The 19,956-nt window shown below is 33.2% G+C and overlaps 11 protein-coding genes across 11 annotated transcripts; 6 read left to right on the top strand and 5 right to left on the bottom strand.

Moving 5' to 3' along the window:
• Positions 1 to 189: 189 nt before the first annotated feature.
• NAEGRDRAFT_36877 (uncharacterized protein) lies at positions 190 to 2,072 on the top strand (the record flags this gene model as incomplete). The annotated part of the gene is made up of 1 exon (XM_002676617.1): positions 190 to 2,072. One exon carries the CDS (start codon positions 190 to 192, stop codon positions 2,044 to 2,046), a length of 1,857 nt encoding a protein of 618 aa, XP_002676663.1. The 3' UTR covers positions 2,047 to 2,072.
• Positions 2,073 to 2,384: 312 nt separating this feature from the next.
• Positions 2,385 to 2,876, top strand: NAEGRDRAFT_3398 (uncharacterized protein; the record flags this gene model as incomplete). The annotated part of the gene is made up of 1 exon (XM_002676616.1): positions 2,385 to 2,876. A coding segment is annotated over one exon (492 nt), but the record flags the coding sequence as incomplete, so codon positions are not given.
• Positions 2,877 to 3,190: 314 nt separating this feature from the next.
• NAEGRDRAFT_68274 (uncharacterized protein) lies at positions 3,191 to 4,192 on the bottom strand (the record flags this gene model as incomplete). The annotated part of the gene is made up of 1 exon (XM_002676527.1): positions 3,191 to 4,192. One exon carries the CDS (start codon positions 4,190 to 4,192, stop codon positions 3,191 to 3,193), a length of 1,002 nt encoding a protein of 333 aa, XP_002676573.1.
• Positions 4,193 to 4,641: 449 nt separating this feature from the next.
• Positions 4,642 to 5,269, top strand: NAEGRDRAFT_79967 (uncharacterized protein). The gene has a single exon (XM_002676615.1). The coding sequence runs from the start codon at positions 4,724 to 4,726 to the stop codon at positions 5,252 to 5,254; it is 531 nt and encodes a 176-aa protein (XP_002676661.1). The 5' UTR covers positions 4,642 to 4,723; the 3' UTR covers positions 5,255 to 5,269.
• An 18-nt stretch (positions 5,270 to 5,287) lies between these two features.
• Positions 5,288 to 6,090, bottom strand: NAEGRDRAFT_2611 (uncharacterized protein; the record flags this gene model as incomplete). The annotated part of the gene is made up of 2 exons (XM_002676526.1): positions 5,288 to 5,612; positions 5,654 to 6,090. Coding segments are annotated over 2 exons (762 nt in total), but the record flags the coding sequence as incomplete, so codon positions are not given.
• A 1,176-nt stretch (positions 6,091 to 7,266) lies between these two features.
• On the top strand, positions 7,267 to 10,530 carry NAEGRDRAFT_49537 (uncharacterized protein; the record flags this gene model as incomplete). Its single annotated transcript, XM_002676614.1, has 1 exon — positions 7,267 to 10,530. The coding sequence occupies one exon, from the start codon at positions 7,267 to 7,269 to the stop codon at positions 10,528 to 10,530; it is 3,264 nt and encodes a 1,087-aa protein (XP_002676660.1).
• A 21-nt stretch (positions 10,531 to 10,551) lies between these two features.
• Positions 10,552 to 12,389, bottom strand: AM56 (uncharacterized protein; the record flags this gene model as incomplete). The annotated part of the gene is made up of 6 exons (XM_002676525.1): positions 10,552 to 11,045; positions 11,099 to 11,176; positions 11,539 to 11,948; positions 12,000 to 12,134; positions 12,177 to 12,222; positions 12,272 to 12,389. 6 exons carry the CDS (start codon positions 12,387 to 12,389, stop codon positions 10,552 to 10,554), a joined length of 1,281 nt encoding a protein of 426 aa, XP_002676571.1.
• A 315-nt stretch (positions 12,390 to 12,704) lies between these two features.
• Positions 12,705 to 13,715, top strand: NAEGRDRAFT_68269 (uncharacterized protein; the record flags this gene model as incomplete). Its single annotated transcript, XM_002676613.1, has 1 exon — positions 12,705 to 13,715. The coding sequence occupies one exon, from the start codon at positions 12,705 to 12,707 to the stop codon at positions 13,713 to 13,715; it is 1,011 nt and encodes a 336-aa protein (XP_002676659.1).
• Position 13,716: 1 nt separating this feature from the next.
• On the bottom strand, positions 13,717 to 15,429 carry NAEGRDRAFT_36870 (uncharacterized protein; the record flags this gene model as incomplete). Its single annotated transcript, XM_002676524.1, has 4 exons — positions 13,717 to 14,412; positions 14,459 to 15,127; positions 15,169 to 15,265; positions 15,308 to 15,429. 4 exons carry the CDS (start codon positions 15,427 to 15,429, stop codon positions 13,717 to 13,719), a joined length of 1,584 nt encoding a protein of 527 aa, XP_002676570.1.
• A 66-nt stretch (positions 15,430 to 15,495) lies between these two features.
• On the bottom strand, positions 15,496 to 18,602 carry NAEGRDRAFT_68267 (uncharacterized protein; the record flags this gene model as incomplete). The annotated part of the gene is made up of 2 exons (XM_002676523.1): positions 15,496 to 17,364; positions 17,409 to 18,602. 2 exons carry the CDS (start codon positions 18,600 to 18,602, stop codon positions 15,496 to 15,498), a joined length of 3,063 nt encoding a protein of 1,020 aa, XP_002676569.1.
• Positions 18,603 to 18,781: 179 nt separating this feature from the next.
• Positions 18,782 to 19,900, top strand: NAEGRDRAFT_68266 (uncharacterized protein; the record flags this gene model as incomplete). The annotated part of the gene is made up of 1 exon (XM_002676612.1): positions 18,782 to 19,900. One exon carries the CDS (start codon positions 18,782 to 18,784, stop codon positions 19,898 to 19,900), a length of 1,119 nt encoding a protein of 372 aa, XP_002676658.1.
• Positions 19,901 to 19,956: the final 56 nt, after the last annotated feature.

Genomic DNA, 19,956 nt, shown 5'->3' with positions numbered 1-19,956 from the left:
AATTGGCGGGAGAAATTTCCCCTCAAACTCGTAAGCACTTTCATAATATTCAAGGAGATTATCCGAGCATTCTCCCATTTCTTCATATTCATCATCCCTAAACAACATGTGTTTCAAAATTAAATTGAAACGAACGAAGAATCTTTTGAGTGGAAATCCATTTCTCCATAATTTTCTTTTCAAAAAAAAATGCTTACACAACAAACGGTAGAAACCTCCTCTCGCAAAATCTGTGTTCTCTATGGATCACAAAGCGGTTGTGCTCAGGAGGTGGCTGAAAGAATACAAAGAGAAGCAAAGAGAAGATATCTATCTGTTAAATTATCTGCATTGGATGATTATAATATTGAAAATTTAACATCGGAACCAATTTTGATTTTCGTAGTTTCAACAACTGGACAAGGTGATGAGCCTGATAATATGAAGAAGTTTTGGAATTTTCTCAGAAGAAAGAGTTTGGCAGCAGATAGTTTAAGTAGTGTCAAATTTTCTGTATTTGGATTGGGAGATTCTGGATATTCAAAATTCAATTTTGTTGCCAAGAAACTTCATAGAAGATTATTACAATTAGGTGCTCAAGAATTCCATGCTAGAGGATTGGCTGATGACCAACATGCTAATGGAATTGACGGTGCATTGGTTGGATGGATGAGAGGATTGTGGGATAAGGTTATGAGTATTTATCCTCTACCTGTTGGTGTTGAAGTTATATCACCTCATATTATTCCAGAACCAAGATATAGAATTATCAAGTGTGATGAATCAGATAACTCCCTTAAAAACTCATACATTTTCAAATCTGCCAGCAGCACAAGTCCTTACTCAAAAGAGAATCCATTCATGGCTAAAATGATAGAAAATAAGAAAATGACATCTGAAAATCACTGGCAAGATGTTAGACATGTTGTTTTTGAAAATTTAGGAGAAAATCATCAAACAGCTCTCACATATCAACCAGGAGATGTTCTTGCAGTTTTACCAAGAAACACAATTAATCAAGTCCAACATTTACTCAAGAGATTATCCTTAGATGGAAATCAATTGATAAGAGTAGAAAAAATTGATCCAGATGCTCCTGATATGCCATTTGGCAATAGTGTAATTACTTTATTCAACCTTTTCGAAAAATACTTAGATATTCAAGGAACACCAAGAAGATATTTATTCGAATTGTTAAGCCATTTTACAACTGGTGAAGAGAGGGAAAGATTAGAATATTTTGGATCTGCAGAAGGAACAGGTGATATGTACAGATATAATCACAAAGAGAAAAGAACATATGTCGAAGTTTTTGATGATTTTCCTGGTTCAAAACCAACTCTTGAGTACATTTTAGATTTAATACCACAAATCAAACCAAGATATTATTCCATATCCTCTTCTCAATCAATGTGTCCTCATCAAATTCATGTCACTATTGCTATTGTAAACTTTACCACACCATTTAAGAGAGTTAGAAATGGAGTTTTTACATCATGGCTTTCTTCAACTGATATTGGAACACAAGGTGATGTATTTGTACCAGTATGGATCAATAAGGGTACAATGACTTTACCAAAATCACTCTCCACTCCAATTATTATGGTTGGACCTGGAACTGGTGTTGCACCATTTAGAAGTTTCATTCAAGATCGTTATTTGAAAATATCCAATTTATCAATAACAAGTACAGAAGAGATTGGAAAGAGTATTCTATTCTTTGGATGCAGAAATGAAAAGAGTGACTTTTTATATGGAGAAGAATTTACAAAATACTCAAGTGAAACACAATTTAACTTTTTATTGTCAACAGCTTTTTCAAGAGATCAAGATTCAAAAGTCTACGTTCAACATCGTATTGGAGAACAAAAAGATTTACTCTTTGATCTAATTGTAAACAAGGGAGCTTACTTTTACGTTGCCGGTAATTCCAAACAAATGCCAGAATCTGTTCAAAAAGCAGTCAAATCTGTTCTAATCCATGGTGGAATGACAAACCAAGAAGCAGAAGAATATTTGAAACAATTAGATCTTGCTAAAAGGTATCAGGTTGAAACTTGGTCTTAATAAAATCAGAAATGGTTCATCGTCCATTTTGTAAACTTGATACTCTGTACGAAGAATCATAAAGCGTTACAGAATATCATAAATCACAGAATACAATTGGATACACTTTTGGCGCCTTCCGTTGGCTTTTCAGAAGAAAAAAAATGAAAAGAAACATTGAAGAGGTTACGTCATCAGAAGAACAAAACGGTAACAACACAGTTGAACCACAACAAAAGAAGGTTAAACAGGGATTTGAAATTGACTATTCTTCTCACAAGGAAGGTGATGTTGTAGAAGGAGAAGATGGAAGATATGAATTTAGAATGATGCAAGGAAATTTAGTTAGAGTGCCTCTCGATAGACCTGTTAGAGTATATGCCGATGGTATTTATGATCTTTTCCACTTTGGTCACATGAGATCCCTTCAACAAGCTAAAAATTTGTTCCCAAATACACATTTAATTGTTGGTGTTTGTTCAGATGCTGACACTTGGAGAATTAAAGGAAAGACTGTCATGACAGAAAACGAAAGATATGAAGGTGTTTCCCACTGTAGATATGTTGATGAAGTTGTGAAGGAAGCTCCATGGGTTGTTGATGGTGATTTTGTCTTGAAACATAACATTGATTTCGTTTCACATGGTGAAGATCTTTCCGTTGATGAAAATGGTAATGATGTTTATGCTGGATTGAAGGAAATGCACAGATTTTTAACTATTAAGAGAACTGAAGGTGTTTCCACTAGTGATCTCATTATGAGAATTGTAAAGGATAGAGATGTGTACATAGAAAGAAACCTTAAGAGAGGTTATACACCAGATCAACTCAATATTAGTTTACTTGAAAAAGCTCAATATGGTTTTAAGAATTTATTCCAAGGTGTTGTAAATGTTTTTAGTCCAAGAAAAGCTAAGGCTCAATCAGTGATTGTTGAAGAAACTCCAACTGAAGAAGAAGAACCAAAAGAAGGTGGTATCTTTGATGATGAGGAGGAACCAGTTCAAGAAAATACTACCCCATCAGAAGAAGGTGAGGAAACCAAGTCTGAAGAAGAAAAGCCAGAAGAAACTAAGTCTGAAGACAAGAGTGAAGAAATCTCAATTGAAGAATCAAACTAAATCTAAACAATTCAACTAGGAAATAAATTAATTGTACTAATTTATCAAAATTTTCGTTGCCTTGTTGATAAAACAGGTTTAGCTCGCTTTGGTTTGGAAATTTTCTTTGGATTATTTTGTGTGGGTGATGGTGTAGAGTCCTTTCTATCAGACCTGTCGCTTGTATTCACTCGTTTCAGTACGTTATTATCAATATTCCTTAAACTTTGATATTTTTCTAAAAGTGCCTTATCAATTAATGCAATATCCTTCTCTATTTTTTCTATATCTATCGAGACACCTGTATGTGGTGCCACAAGCTTTTTCTTTTTCTCAATCTTCTTTTCGGCAACTGCTTCAGTTGGTCGGGTTTTAATTTGAGGAAGTTTCAGATCATTATTTCGAGGAGAGGTCTTTCGTTTCTCTTCCTCCACTATTTGTATCCTCACTCTCTTTGTCTTGTTGGAAGGCGATTCTAAGGGAATTTCTTTTGTTGGATTTGGTGATCTAGCCGAAGTAATCTCAATCATTTTTATGGCATGAGCTGCCTCCGATTCTCTGACACTCGATCTTTTCGACATCTTCTCAGCAACAAGAAACATGTCAGTACTCGATGTAATTCCTTGTAAATCAAGAGATTCTAAAATGTTCAAATGTCTAATTTGTTTTTTCGTTATATCAGCCACAGCAGGTGTAGGCCTGATGCTTTTACCTCCATTTGTTGTTGTTATACATTCGGGTGTTTTGCTGTTTTTCCTTAATTTCGAAGCCTCTATTTGTTTTTTCCTGTCCTGTAAAGCTTTTTCAATTTCATTTTCCTTCTTTTCTTTTAATTCCGCATCAATTTGTTCTTGTCGTTTCCTCCTTTTTGCTGTTTCAATTCTCAGCTTTTTTAATCGTTCTTCTTCCTTCCTTCTTTTTTCTTCTTTTATTCGGTTATTAATTTCCTCTACAGTTTCATTGTGATTCATGACGGCTATTGATCCATCCTGGTATTCAATATACTCATTTGTACTATTAACATTTGATGATGAGGGTGAGCGAGTAAGCATTCGTTTTGCATACATTTATTTAATGTTTGATTCATTTATTTTTATAAATTTTGGCGCCAAATACAAACTGTAAAAACGGTTATAAGAAATCAAAAACAAATACGTAATACTGAAATTAATATCTCTTAATAATTTATTGAATTATTTTAATATTCCTATTAACGACTCAAAAGCCTTAATAAAGCACTTTCACTTTGAGGTGATATCTCTACATTTATTCTCTTCGTTGGATTCGAAAATCATTTTTATATGTTAATTTCATACTCGAATAGAAGTTGAAGGACAGCACTTCATGGTTGATCATCTCTTGCACTCCTAAGAGCAATAAAACTTTCACAATCAATACCTATACCACAAAGCTGTATAATTCAGTTTACAGAATATTCCTCACCAATTAACTTCTCAATACCAAAAAAAAAGTCTTTACCATCAAATCTATATTTGCTTTACACACATTTGTTAATGACTTGTGTAAATTAAAAGCAATCTCCAAAACAACACCACCACACACTGTACAGAACCTGTAATACTATTACACTTAAAAGAATGGAGACAACTAGAAGTAGATTGTTCGTTCCGAGAAAGTGCTCAATCACAAATTGCCAAACTGTTGAGAAGGACTATCAACGTGAAATTCAGAACATTGAGGCAAAACGAACCAAGATGAAGCAAATAGAGGAATCGAGAAGACAAGCCATTGCTGGCACTAGGGAGGAGCAGTTACAACTTCAAAAACAAAGGAAACAAGATTATGATCGTCATTTGGAATTAAAAGGAAGAAAAGAACACGAGAATGTAGTAAAGGAAAAGACATTCATAAAACAAATTCCGAATGTTGTGGACACGAGACCAAAGACAGCTCCACTCTCTGAAATTAAACCAAGGGAGACACCTAGAGATAGATATATTCATGCCAATACTAGTAATGAAAAGAGGAGAGAATATATGAAGTCCTTAATGGTGGAAAATATGAAATTACAACAACAAAGGGAAGAAACGAGAAGAAGAGAAATTCAAGCTGATAAGCAACCAATAACTGTGGAACATTTTCATAATAGGGGTAGATCCTTTTTGTAAATATCACAATAATTTAATTTAAACTTCAACATCTTGTAACCATTCATGATTAATGACATCTTTTGTTGTTAATCTTTTACAAGGATCTTTTTCTAAAAGACCTTTAATTAAGGATATACTGGATTCATTCAATGTACCTTCCCTTTCCAATTCATCCAATGGAATGTAGTATTGTTCTACAATCTTATCTACACTTGAACGAAATGGGAAAAATCCTGATAATAATTTATACAATAAAAGTCCCATTCCATAACAATCTCCCTCGTATCCTATATATTTAGTCGCTAAAATCATTTCAGGAGATGCATAATTTCCACAAAATGAATTATGAGTTGTTGCCTCTTTGGTAAAGAAATCACTTTGAAAGTCAATAATTATTTTTCAATAATTTGAACTTACCTCAATCCAAAATCTACAAGCTTGATATTTCCATGTGCATCCAAACATAAATTAGCCAATTGAATATCACGATGGCATATATTTAGTGTACTATGAATATAATCAAGTGCATAGGATAACTGTTTGATATATTTCTTTGCAACTTCGGGTGGGAATGTTTCTCTTTCCTCAAGAGGATTCTCAAGTGATCCATTAGCTAAATACTCCATTACAATATAATGGAAGGGTTCTGTATCAATTACATCATATATTTTACAAATATACTTTTTTCCAATATGTGATTCACCATCCTTTAGGGATTGTGATAATAATTTACAAATTTTCAATTCCTTATCAATAAGTTCTTTCAAACCTTCAACACTGTCAATGTTTTTTCTTTTTAATTCCTTTACTGCTACCAAATCTCCTGTTAATTTATCCTGTCCAAGGAATACCCTAAATAATTTTAGTTCGGAATGCATATTTGGTGATGTATTACTTACCTTCCAAAAGTACCTCTAGCTATTAAATGTTCTGATTGGATAATGTATCGTCCATTCAACATTTCAAAATTTTGAATTATTGGTTCATCGACATGTTCTTGTTGTTCCAAAACACTTTCAAACTTTTTCAATAATTTATCCTCTAGTGATTCCGTTGTGAATCTCTTCACTGATCTATAATAATTAGCCTCTAGATAGGCTACTTTTTCGGAATAGTATTTTAGTAAATCAAGTTGGCAATGAAATCTATCATAACAAATATAAACATCAATATTTGTCTTTTTCTTTGAATTATTTGGTTTTTCCTTTATGAAACTATTTCTTCGATTTATACTATTGGACTGTATCTTTCTTTGTAACTCCTCATCCGCTAAATAATTTGTAAATGTTAATTCAATAAATTTAATCACAACATCAACGTCCTCTTGTGTTTCCAAGTAAAAATCTTCAAAATTTAGAAATAATAATTGTGAATTTTGATGAAAGTAAATTCTTGATTCCATGATTTTGGGTGTCGGCTTCACTAGATTTGATGTAGTATCATCCATTGACGATGAGACCATTGTTATTAAACTTTCATTAGAACTTGGTGATGATAATAATTTTAATTGTTCTTCTTCGTGCTCTTCTTCCGCGTTGTTTGATGATGGTGATGAAACTAGCACCATATCATCAAGCAACATTTTATGTTGGTGATGGTCCAATGATGAATCTGCTTCCGTTCCAATAAGCATTTTTTTGTACAATGGATTTTCGTAAATTCCACCTTTCAAAACTAACAGTTATTTTGTATTGCCCCTAGCAGAGAAAATTATTTGTTCCGAATTATGTTCAGATAATACATCCTTATTTCAATACATAAGGAAAATTAAAAACTATGATTCATTTTCTGAAAGAATAGTCATCATTTTGTTTTTTGTGATTGGGAGAGTGTCTAAGATGTTTTTGGTAGTTTGTGGCTTGGACAAACCAAGCTTGGTACCACTTCAAGTAGCGCAGCTCGCTCGGGATTGATCTCAAATTTTGAGAATGTTTGCTTGATCTATTTATTATGCAAATTTGTTGGTAATTAATAAAATCTCGTAAGGGGAGAACATAAAAAAATTTGCGATAAAGCCATGGTAACCTACCATGCAGTATTTGCTGATAGCACGGAAGCAGAGAAGATCTTTGTGTAGGTTTACATTTCAATTTGAATCCATCCCAACTAACCCACACCAATATTTCTCTTCTTCTTTTTATTGTTGTTGCTGTTTTGAATACTCCGTTAACAATAACAAATTCAGCCAAACTCGCAAACTTGAGCCTGCGAGAATATTTACAAACAACACAGGTTGCGACACAAAGCAGCAGATTGAATCTCAAAATTCAGCTTGGATGATTAAAAAATCACCAACAACAGAGGACAAGCTTTCAAAGCATCCCTTTAACAATACTACTCCACCACCAGTACATAACGTTAATTCTTGGAAATTGCAACAACATCAATTTTCAAAACATTGTGGTAGTAAAACAAGTCGTCATTCAAAGAGATTTCATGATTCATTGCTTCAGTATTCTGAAAATACTCAACAACAATTCGTTCCATCTGTGATAGCTGCTTCTTCATCCGTACAAACAACAACAACCAATCTACCTCCTCCACAATCATCACAGTTATTGTTTGATAAGAGAAGAAAGTCTTTCGCAACAATGACGAATAATAATAATCAAAACAAAATTAAAACACACCACAACCATCATGCAGCTAAAATTAAATCTCAATCAACCTCCACATACAATACCATTGATACCTTTCCAACTTCCTATATTTATTCAATTCTTGATAAACTATCTCCGTCCCCAGATTTCAAGTCCTACATTGAGATTAAATGGATAACAACAATAACTTCACATGAAATACAAGTGGAATTGTTTAGACCTAGGGTTTTGAATGTTGATGAAAGTGAGGATGAGGCTACTGTGGCTATAGATGATGATGGACTCGTTTCCTCTTCAAGAAAGTTTATCAAGTCAAAGAGCAAGCACCAAAAGTTCCTCCAAACCAACATTTCCCGACTCGTAACAACCACTAAGAAACAAGAGAACAATAATCAGACAATAGATTTCAAAGATGAAGAATCAAACAGTGGCAGTAGCAGTGGTGAAGAAGATTCTACCACTGATGTTTCTTCCAGTGATTCACTTTCAAGCTACCATGAGAAATCCATGAGTGCAAGTAGTGGTTACAGAAACATCCACTCTCAATCTCCAGCTACTAATAGTGAAAGTGATGATTGTTCAAGCTCTTCTGGACAGGAGAGTCAATCAAAGTCATCTTCAAATGAGCAATCTCATTCCTCTGATATGAAAAAGACATTATCAGAGAATGGCCAAGCAACAAGCAAAGATATGTTGCTCAATTCATCCACTACTGCCAATAATGATGAAGAAATTCACCAACCTGTTGAACAACAGCAACAAAGCATGTCAAATGAAAGTAGTCAAAAGAAGAAGAAGGACTTCCTTGTACAGGGTGGTGTTATGAGAGTACCTACTGCTCTTACCATCTTCTCCAAACTATTCAATTCTATGAAATCAAAAATTTCACTAAACAAACTTGTTTTCACACCATTCATTTCTCCGAGTGGTAAATCCAATCATTCAACAACAGAGGATTATCAAGGTGGCAGTAGTGGAAATGGTACAAGTAGTAGCAGTGAAAGACTCAGCAGTGACGGAGGTAATAGTAGTAATAGTAGTGGAGATGAAAGAGAAGATGTCTCATCAGAGGAAGATCAAAATGAAGATGCCTATCCAATGCCTCCTGTAAATGTGTTAACTGTATCTGGTAGTGGTGAATCATCTGGTAATTCTCAAAATGGAGGTGGTTCTTCAAATAGTTCTGAACGTAGAAATAACTCGACCAGTAATAATGGAGGAGGAAACAGTAGTAACAACAATAATAATGGTAGTAGAGAGGCAAGTTCAAACAGTATGAATAATTCAAGTAGTGGTTCTGAGGAATTTAGTGGAGGCAGTGATTCAGATGATGAAAACATATCATTTGCAACTGTTCAAATTATTGATGGATCTCAGAAGGAAAAGAATGGTATCAAGTATTGGGTTCAAAGAAACGTAATTACCATACAGGTAATCTCTTCATTTGTATTTGATACTTGTACAGTTTATTGCACAAAGGAGGGAAACACTGAAACTAAAGTAATGGAAACACTTTCATTTGTAGATTCATTCACAAAGTTGAATCCATCAAAGGTTGCTGAAGTGTTGAAGAATGCTAAGTGCACACTTTCTATTGATGAAGATGATGTTTATGAGGCACAATTCAGAAAGAAACTTCCTTTCACTTCTGGTAGACCTGAAACTCAAAAACTAATTTGGATTTCAGCAGAGTTTTCAATGAGCAATAAGATTATCAAGAAGGTTAATTCGTCTAAATTCTATGTTTGTTCGAGACCACAAGATTTGAGAGCTATTGGAAACAATCCAGTCGCCACAAGTACAACCAATGTTTCTAGCTCTTCTCAATCATCTAGTGCAATGCCTAATACCAATAATATGAATAATCATCATGAGACTTCATCAGTCAACCAACAGCAACAACATTCCTTCTCTGCAAGAACAAAGGTTGCAAATGTTCAATCTCCTTCCATGAATTCTATGACACCTTTCCAAAATGATGGATATAGACATAGCTCCAATAATTCACAAGATAATTCCTCTTCTAATAACATTCACAATTCCACTACAAATAGACCAAACTTGCAAAACTACAACAATAATAATTCCAGTAACAGTGGATCAATGATTCACCATCATTATTCTAATTCAAATGGTAGCATTTCCAATAATTCCAATAACCAACAAACAATGTTTCCATCCAATCAGTATCCTACTCACCACCATCCCTTCACATCCCCTAATACTAGTCCAATTTATCATCATCACCCTCAACAAACAACTAGCAATAACAATAGTTATCAATCATCTCCTCAACAATCCAATATTTCACTCCAATTAACATCCATTCATCCTAACAGAGGTCCTCTCAATGGACAACAAGAGGTAACTATTCTAGGTAATTTTGATTCAATTAAGAAGGAAGGCAACTCTGTCAGAGTCATGTTTGGATTACAGGATTCTCCAAACATTGCACAAGTATTGAGTGATAGAATTGTATGTACAGTTCCTGAAAGAATTGTTCCAGGATTGGTAAGAATTGAAGTTGTAACCAAATCTATTCCTCAATTATCTTCTTTTGGTGATGTTTTTTATACGTACTATCGACCAGAACATAATCAACAACAGCAAGAAAATGAAAATCAAGCAAGTGACAATGAAGGTTTTTCGCTTAATAGACCAAACAAATCACACATTTACCATCCTTATAAATAAAATACATTTTTAAGATTTGGTTTATTTGATATAATATTTGATTCTTCTGGTGTGAGAAGATTTCATTTCCTTGAGAGCTTCTCCCAAAACATCGTGAATATGCTTCAATTCATGGAGTGAACAGTTAAAGTATTGAGCTTGATTTTTCTTTTCGTCTCCACTTGTCGTTGATGTAATTAATTTCAATGTAAAGTATGGTTCTACCAATTGTCTAACACTTCTTCTGTCACATTCCACTTCAAATCTCCATTCCAAATCTTTATATTGTGGCATTGTACTGAGTCCATAACATGATTCAGTACTACTTGCTTTAGAGAACAAGGTACGAATATTTTGGAAATTTTGTTCATAATAATTAAGTAAAATTCCAGCAGATTGATCTGAAAGTGAAGGGATATCAAAGATTGTTAATTGGAATTTGTTACCATCCAAATTTGCTTTAGCACAATCGGAAAATAAATATGATAAACTTTTTACTCCCTTCTCAACATCATCCTTTTCCAATGAAAGATTTGCTATTTAATTCCACATTTATTATTATTATTATGTACATCCAAATTATCCATACCTGCTGTTTGTTGAATTGATTTCTTCAAAGATCCTTTAGTAATAAATTCAATAGAAACTCTACATAAATCCTCCAATGCTTTATATTATTATATAATAAAATTATTGTGATCTGATGAATCTACACCTACATTCCGGAGTTAATTTATTAATAAAAACAAGATCGTTGATGTGATCGTCTTGAAGTCTAAAGAGTGTGGCCATTTTTTAAAGATATTTTGTGATGTTCAAATATTATTGAATTGTGGCCACAAGTTGAAACTACTAGAAATCCTCTACTGAAATAAATCCTCCTTCAATGTTTCTGATTTGCTTAATGAGAATGTCATATGCACTAGTGATTTCTTCAACTGTAAAGCCACTAACTGAATCGAAGTCTGCATGTGTTAGACCTTCCAAAGCTTTACACAAAGTTAACATTTCACTTTAACTTAAACTTACCATTCACAATTTCTTTCATTGATGCAAGATTGGCACGCCTAGTGAAAGCATTTGGGAAAATTCTCAACCCTTCATAAATATAAATCAATCCATATCTAATACTGTCAACCTTTTTAAACCATGAAGCAAAAATTGGAAAGACAGTGCAGTAGGACTCTTCTTTCAGAGTTGAGAAGGTCTCAATATCAGAAATGGATTTCAGTTCTCTTTCGAATGCTTCTCTTTCAAGAGATGATACATTTGACTTTTTGAAGAATCCAACAACAATTGAATGAAGGTTTGTAAGCTTTTCTTCAAACGGATCACTTTTAGATTCCCTACTTGTGGTTTTACTCTTTGCAACACTTCTTGAGTTTTCTTGAAAATCAGGAGGTATAATGTTCAATGAATTTGCAATTTCCAATGTTTTCCTATTCGATTGTTGTTTCATCACCGATTGAGTTAAATAAAGTTTTACTTACTCTCTTAAATTGACATCTTCTGTTGGAGTAATATTAAATCCTTCAATTCCATATCTTTCGAATGACTCTCCCAACATGTTCAATCCTTTAATTATCTTTTTAATATTGTCATGATGTTGAAGATGCCACTTGTAACTTTTTACATTTTAGCCTTTGAAAATTTGTGAAGAAACTTACCTTGATATTTGAAAATCGATCAAACGCTTGTTTTGCATTTGAAGTGCTGGAAAATGATTAGAATAATTCCAAATAAACAGATTGGTGATACCTACTTCTCAGAGTGATTAATAAATTTTCGAACACATCCTCATTTCCTTGCAAGGAATTTAAAGCCTCACTGGTTGAGATTTGATTCATCGATGAAGATTGCTCACGGGCTGATTGAGACATTTTTTTCTAGTTATTTGTATTAACTCCTCCTCAAGCCTTTTTTCATTCACTCTTCACTTTGCTTCACAGAAACGAATGAAACATTCATTTTCATTCATTTCGAATATCATAATTTCAATATAAAGATAACCTCAACAAAGAAACTGTAAATCGACCCATAATTCAACTAAATAAAGACCTGAGACCAATCAATTATTGTAAACAGCGTTCCACTCAAAATTGTGTCGGCTTTCTCACATCTCCGCATCACCATCTTCCTGCTGAATAATTTTGAAAAATTAAAAATTTCATAAATTAAAATTTTAACACAAAAAAATGAGCACAACAACACCAACAGAAATCTTTACTAAAATCAACGTTGATAAAAGTAGATACGATCAAGATACATACTGGGGAAGAGTTGTTCACTTCTTCAATGTTACCGATCCAAGAACCTTGTTGGTAACTAATTCAACTTTGAAGGGTGCCATCTCTCTTTTGGATGAATATAAAGCAGAAACCGATGAAAAGAAATTACAAAGTGAACCAAAATACGCACCAGAAAAGATTTACCAGGCCATGAAACTTAAACAATCATCAATTCACCCAGATACTAAGGAACCAATTTTCCCAGCATTCCGTATGAGTGCTTTTGTTCCTATGAACTTGTTGATTGTTTCTGGTATGTTGAGTGCTCGTAGTATTCCTAGTACCATTTTCTGGCAAACTGTCAATCAAACTTGTAACGTTTGTGTCAATTATGCCAATCGTAATGCTTCCAATGAAGTTAGTAATGCTACTTTATTCAAGAATTATATTGTTGCTGTCACTTCTTCAGTTGGTACTGCAATTGGTTTGAATGAATGGGTTAAGAGAAGTACTTTCCAACCAGTTCTCAAGAGTACATTGTTGAGTATTGTTCCATTCACAGCTGTTGCTGTTGCTAACGTTTTGAACATTGGTATGATGAGAAGAGAAGAAATGACACAAGGTATCACAGTTTGGGATCAAGACGGAACTGTTTACGGAAAGTCAGCAGTTGCTGGTAGAATGGGTGTTGCTCAAACAATTACTTCAAGAATTCTTTTGATTGCTCCTAGTATGATTGTTCAACCAATTTTGATGAACTCTTTGGAAGCTAGAGGTATTTTGAAGTCTGCCATGTCTAAGCAATTGACTAACTTGGCCATGTTAACTGTATTTATTGGTCTTTTCTTGCCTTTGGGTATTGGTATTTATCCACAAATCAGTCCAGTTTCTGCTACTGAATTGGAACCACAATTCCATAATATTACTAACACAAAGGGAGAAAAGGTTAACACTTTCTACTTCAATAAGGGATTGTAAATTAAATTCCAAATTTTTGTTGCCATTTATTATATTGCTCTTCATATTGGTTTCCGCTGGGTTTGATAATATTGAGAGAATATTCGATATCTTTCATTTCTACCTTATCTAAAACTACCTTATCTGCTGCATTCGTTGCTTTTGCATCCAACTTTTCTAGTTGACTGAAAATTTTTCTTACAGGAATCATGGCACTTTCCTTGCAAGCAAGTGTGATATCAGATCCGGAATATCCTTCTGTTTTCTCGGCTAAATCTTGGTATTGAGTCTCGGTCAAATTGGCTCTTTCAGGAGTAAGGCAATTTTTGAATATTGAATTTCTTGAATCCTTATCTGGCAAGCCTACAAGGATTTTCTTTTCCAATCTTCTCAAAACAGCTTGATCTAAATCCCAAGGAAGGTTACTAGCAGCCAACACAAATACAAGGTCATTACTCTTCGACAGACCATCCATTTGAATCAATAATTCTGTTTTCATTCTTCTCGAACCTTCATGTTCTGTGGCTGAAACTCTTTGACTCATAATAGAGTCCAATTCGTCCAAAAAAATTGTAGAAGGTGCATGATGTCTAGCAAGTTGGAAAAGTACTCTGACTAATTTTTCACTGTCACCTCTCCATTTTGACACAATTGAGGATGCAGATATATTGAAGAAGGTGGTTTTACACTCGGTTGCTACAGCTTTAGCCAACATTGTCTGAATAATTATTTCAAAACATTAAACTCAATTCTCAAAAACTTACCTTACCAGTACCTGGTGGCCCAAATAACAAAGCTCCTTTCCAAGGTGTTATCAATCCTGTGAAGAATTGAGGATATTTAAGTGGCATGACAACTGCTTCCTTAACCATTTGTTTGGCATAATGTAATCCTGAAATATCATCCCAATGTACCATTGGATTAGTGACAATGATTTCTCTTCTAATCATTTCTGCAAGTTCTCTCATATCACCAAAGAATAAATTTTCAGGTAGAGGTTTCAATAACCTTTCCTCATAATAGTCTTCTTCATTTTCCTCGGTTGTAATTTCCTTCTTTTCTTGTTTTTGTTGTTGTTGTTTTGTAGTATCCAATTTTTTTCCTGAAATATCAAATCCTTCATTTTGTTTCTCATTATCTTCTTTTGTGTCCTTATTATCCTTAGCTGATGTTTTTGCTCCTGTAATAGTTGTAGGTGTTTTTCTTGTAGATGATGATGGTGCTGTTTTTGAAGTTACTGATGGTTTGTCCTTTTGATCCGAAGAAGAGGAGCTTCCACTTGCAGCTCTTGATGTTTTTGCTGTTGCAGAGGAGGATGGAGCTGTTTTAGAACTTGGTGGTATATTTGATGGAGTATCATCAGCATCAGATTGTAGTTTTCGGAAAAGTTTTGGTTTCTTCATAAATTTCATTTGATAGTATTCTTCAAATTCCTTAAACAATTATGAACTCAGTTATACAAAAATAAACATACAATCATAATATTATTGAGATCCATATTATCAGCAGCATCAAACCTTTTGAGTGATATTCCTGTTTCCGATTGCATTCTCTCAGCTGTGTCAAGATACCTTTAAAGAATGATTAACAATTTCAATAAGAGTGATACCAACCCATTATCAAATAAGTGTCTTATCATCAAGACCAATATTCCCTTCTTTCTATCTTGAATGGCCTTCTCCTGTTGTTCCTTTGCCTTGTTTTGCAATTTGATTTTGAGGAGTGAGTCTGACATTTTTTTATGTAGTTATTTTGAGCAATAATTTGGCGGGAAATATTAGAGATTCAGTGAATAAATGTCTCATAGTCCCATTATTTTACACAATTCATTGGCAAGCTTTTGAACTTCCAAACTTGATTCAATAGAGGCCATTCCCTTAACCTTCTTTAAAATTTCAAATTCAAAGATTGTTTGATGATCCACTAGTACATCATCTCTTGCAAAGAGTAGTGAACTAAGGAGCTTTAGGGAGAAGTGACGAATGTTAGGATCAGACTCTGACAAGCACTTGGAAATAATTTCTAACAATGATTTGGAATATGGATGAACAGCAGTCTTGATTTTGAAAACCAAATTCATCAATGCTTGAAGACTTGAGCAGTAGAAGAGGGAGGTTTCAGCATTTGGTTCTCTCTTTAAAAGTAAAACTTTAGAATAAATTGGTATAACCATACTAGAAAGTGAAAGCAAATGTTTCAGAGGGAATACATTGGTGCACTTTGTTATGATATTGGAAATGGATACTCTAACCATCATGCTTTCTGAATTATTTGACAATGGTTTGAGAATATTATCTGAAATAAAGTTACCATCAGAGTGACTGTAGTTCAGCATATACTTGATAATCATAACCATACAATCCATACATCCTTGATGTATCTTTGATAATTCTTGATCGTTGGATTGTAAATTCCAGGCATTCTTAATGGATTGAATTAAGAGAGATTCGCCAGTAAGAAAAGAATACAAGTATGGATCCTCCTCGTATAGAGCTATAGTTTGACAAATGCAAAATAAAACCGACTTAGCCTTGGTCAATGAGTTCTTTTGTAAATAGTTGGAAAACCTTGCAACAAATGAGGAAATTGTAATTCTGGGTGGTAGTTTTGAAGCTACTTCAGCAGAGACTCTTCTTACCTCTTCTGGTTTACTCAAATCTATCACATTTCTAATCATTATCAGCAAAACTTCTGTGAATATTTTATCATGCTCTGCATTAGGATGAATGTAGTAGAATATTGAAACGGGTAAAGTCTTTAGTACAAGTAGTGGTGCTAGCATATCAAAGATGGTTTCTTCCTCTATTTTTGGACAGTTTATCCTTTCCAACACTTTTGCAAGAACGCCCAACAAGGTATCTTTCTTATTGTTCAGTATGTATTCATCTTCACTTGAAAGAATCTTTTGAGGTGCTTCCACAGAGAGTGTAAAACTCAAAATCTTATTCATCATAAACACTAAGAGAGAATTGGTGTTAGATTCAAAAAATGTGGTGATTATTTCTTCTACCAAAAGTCTTGAAGAATTTGGAGAAAGATGGGCAAAGTACTTTGGAATAAATGTCATAACTCGTTCTGCAATGTTTTTTCTGGTTTGATCTGGATTAGGATCCTCATAAATTGGTAAATCTTTGATAGAGTTTACAACATTCATGAAAATATTTGGATTTTCAGTGTTGCTCTCCATTAGTTTAGTCAAAATTTCATGGGCTGCAGATCTCTCTTTCTCATTCTTTGAGACATATAGTGGAATAATTCTGTTTGCAATATATTTGAAATCCAATTTCGAAAATACTGTTGCAGTACACGATCTAATAGATAAATCATCTGATGAAAGCTTATTGATTAAATAATCAGTGACTGTATGAGAAAGCTCTTCATCAATATCGGTAGAGTTGAATATTTCAGAAAGAATTACAAGTCCATTTTTCTTTGCCTTTTCATTGTCAGATTCAACTAGTTTGAAAATAGAATATATTTGACTCTTATCAGTACTAATAATATCTGAAACAAAAAGTATGACTGCCTTAGAAACAATATCATCACTTTCAAGCATTTCCATTACCATATCAATAAATGCTCCTCTGTCATTGGTTTCTCCAGTATAATTTACCATTTCCTTATATAAATAAATTGTTATTCTCGCAATATTTTCCGAATTGATTTTAAACTATTCCAAGTATTAATGGTTTAATAAAGAGAATGGATACTTACCAGTTTGTTATTAGTAATATGTATAATTATTTCATAGAGTGTTTTGGTTTCCTTTTCTCCCTTTACCTTCATTCCCAAATATTTCTTTAGTTCTTTCTTTTTCATTTTACCTAGTATTGCTGATAGGTATACTAAATTGTGGAGTATTTCTGTCTCATTTTCAGTTTTTTCAAGCTCCAGTAATATAGCCATCAGATAATCAAATAAATAGTCATGCTTAGAACTAGAACCCTCAATCTTTGTTGTAAATTTGATGTAATGCTCAAAATGTTCACGATTTTCCACCATTAAAAATCCATAAATTATTAAAAAAGAGGAAAATGATCTGAGGGACATGTTTCGCCCATCTTTTGCCCTATTTTGATCATCCTCTCGGGAACTTCTCTCTAAATTATTAACTATTGACACAATAGATGAAATCTCTTTCAGTCTACTGTGAAGATATTTGAGAGAGGTTGTGTATAAATCTCTCTGATTTTCAAACCAATGCAATAACTCACTAGTTAATTTAAAATATGTTTCAAATTGCTTGAAAAGGATTTCATTCTGATTTTGTGAAAGTAAATATCCCAAAATTAATAAAAGGTCACTTGAGGATGATGTTAAAATTGTAGCAAATCTTCTACCATCCATCGTTACACTTTCGTATCGAGTAATAATCCAAAGATATTCCATCAATTTAGACAACTTGTCATCCCCAAATCTATCAAGAATGGTTTCATTACTATCAATTAATAACTTAGGTTTATCCTCTTTTTCGAACTCTTTTTCCAATATGAACTCTGTAATAAATCTACATATAGAATATTTATATTGTTGAATTCTTGTAGCAGATTCATCTTCAGGTTTCTTTTTTAAAATATGAATAAATAATCCAAATACGAAATCATTAATAGATTCATCATTATAAAAACAATCACACAATAATTGAAAACTATGTTGATATTTGAGAGTTGACGATTTTTCAACTAAATTATCCAACAAGATGAAAATAATTCCGTATTGTTTGTCATTTAAAATTGTTTCATAATCAGTACTCTCTCCACCAGAAATCAATTTAGATTTTACAAAATAGGACCATGAACTATAAGCATGAAACAATGAATGTTTATCGGAATTTATATTGGTGACTTGTTTAAACTTTGTGTTGAGCAAAATTCCAAGAGCTTCACTCAGTGGTAGAAGTGCTTGCATTTTTTTGATTAAATAATCGGAAGGAAATTGTAAAACTTCAATGTTTTCCAATCCTTCGATTTAAATTCATATGATAGAATCCATCACGAATAATATTTAACTATTAAATATTATTAATAATTATTAATTAAATAAAAAAATGGCGCCAAAAATAAATTTGATTTTAAAATCTTTAAAAAATGTCATCACAAGGCGTTACGTTCGGAGGAAATGAAAACTTTTCTTTGGATGATGATTTTGATTATGTTGACAGTAATAGCAATACCCCAACTCCATTACGTCCAAAGAATAAATTACTAACAAATATTTCTTCTCCAATGACTCCAATTCATACAAGATCAGATTCCCTTTCGCAAACATTTATTATGAATATTAGTCCTTTACGTGATATCAAGGAAGATAAATTTCATGAAGTTGAAACACAATTACAAACTTGGATCGAAAATAGTTTAGGAATTAAATTTGCTAAAAAGGACAGTGGTTTGGATGTAAAATCATCACCTTCATTATTACCGGATATTGCTTCCAAGAAGGAAAGCTCTCGTAATTTCTATTACAATTTAGAAAATGGACTTGTTTTATGTAAATTATTGCAACACTATTTCCCAACATATATTGCCTATGAAAAGGTCCATCAATTTGATCAACAATTATTCTCACTCAGTAGTGATAAGGCCTTCAATAGTAATTATCTTTTTAATGCCAAGAATAATATGGCTTTGTTTTTGGCAGGATTGAGAAAAGTTGATGGATTTCCAGTAGATTTGCTTTTCACATTTGAAGATGTTTTCCTTCAAAAGAATAAGAAATTAATTTTGTGTTCTCTTACACAACTCCACGAAAAGGCTCTTTTCAACAAACAACAAATGAAAGAAATGGAAAAACAAGTACAAGAAGAACAAAAATTGCTTGAACAATTCGAAGAAGATCTTCGTATAATCCAAGAAGAAGCCACCTCTCCAAGTGGTGATGGAAAACTGAAACTTACACCTGGAACCCCTGAAATTGAAATTTCACCAACTCTTACAACTTCAGTCTCTACTGAGGCCAGAAAACCATCTCCAACTACAAGAGCCCTACCATCATTACCAATAAGAAAGCCAACAACTACTGTTGTTTCTACACCAACTGAAAGTTCTGTTACAGACTTTTTAAATCAATTGGATAATACAACAGTCGAAGATAACACTGATAGTACTATCAAAACCATTATTTCAGTATTCACACTTCCATTAGTAATTGCAACTGTTATCTTACTCAAATTACTGAAGTTTTTTGGTAAATCAAAAACCAACTAATTGTTTAATAATGAATTCCAGTCAATTTTCTGGATAACTGGATTGTGTAAAAGCAC

Source organism: Naegleria gruberi (genome assembly GCF_000004985.1).
Source record: "Naegleria gruberi genomic scaffold NAEGRscaffold_27, whole genome shotgun sequence".
NCBI lineage: Eukaryota > Heterolobosea > Eutetramitea > Acrasida > Naegleriidae > Naegleria > Naegleria gruberi.
Note: the sequence above shows the minus strand (reverse complement) of the source record. Positions and strands in the feature narration are given on the sequence as shown.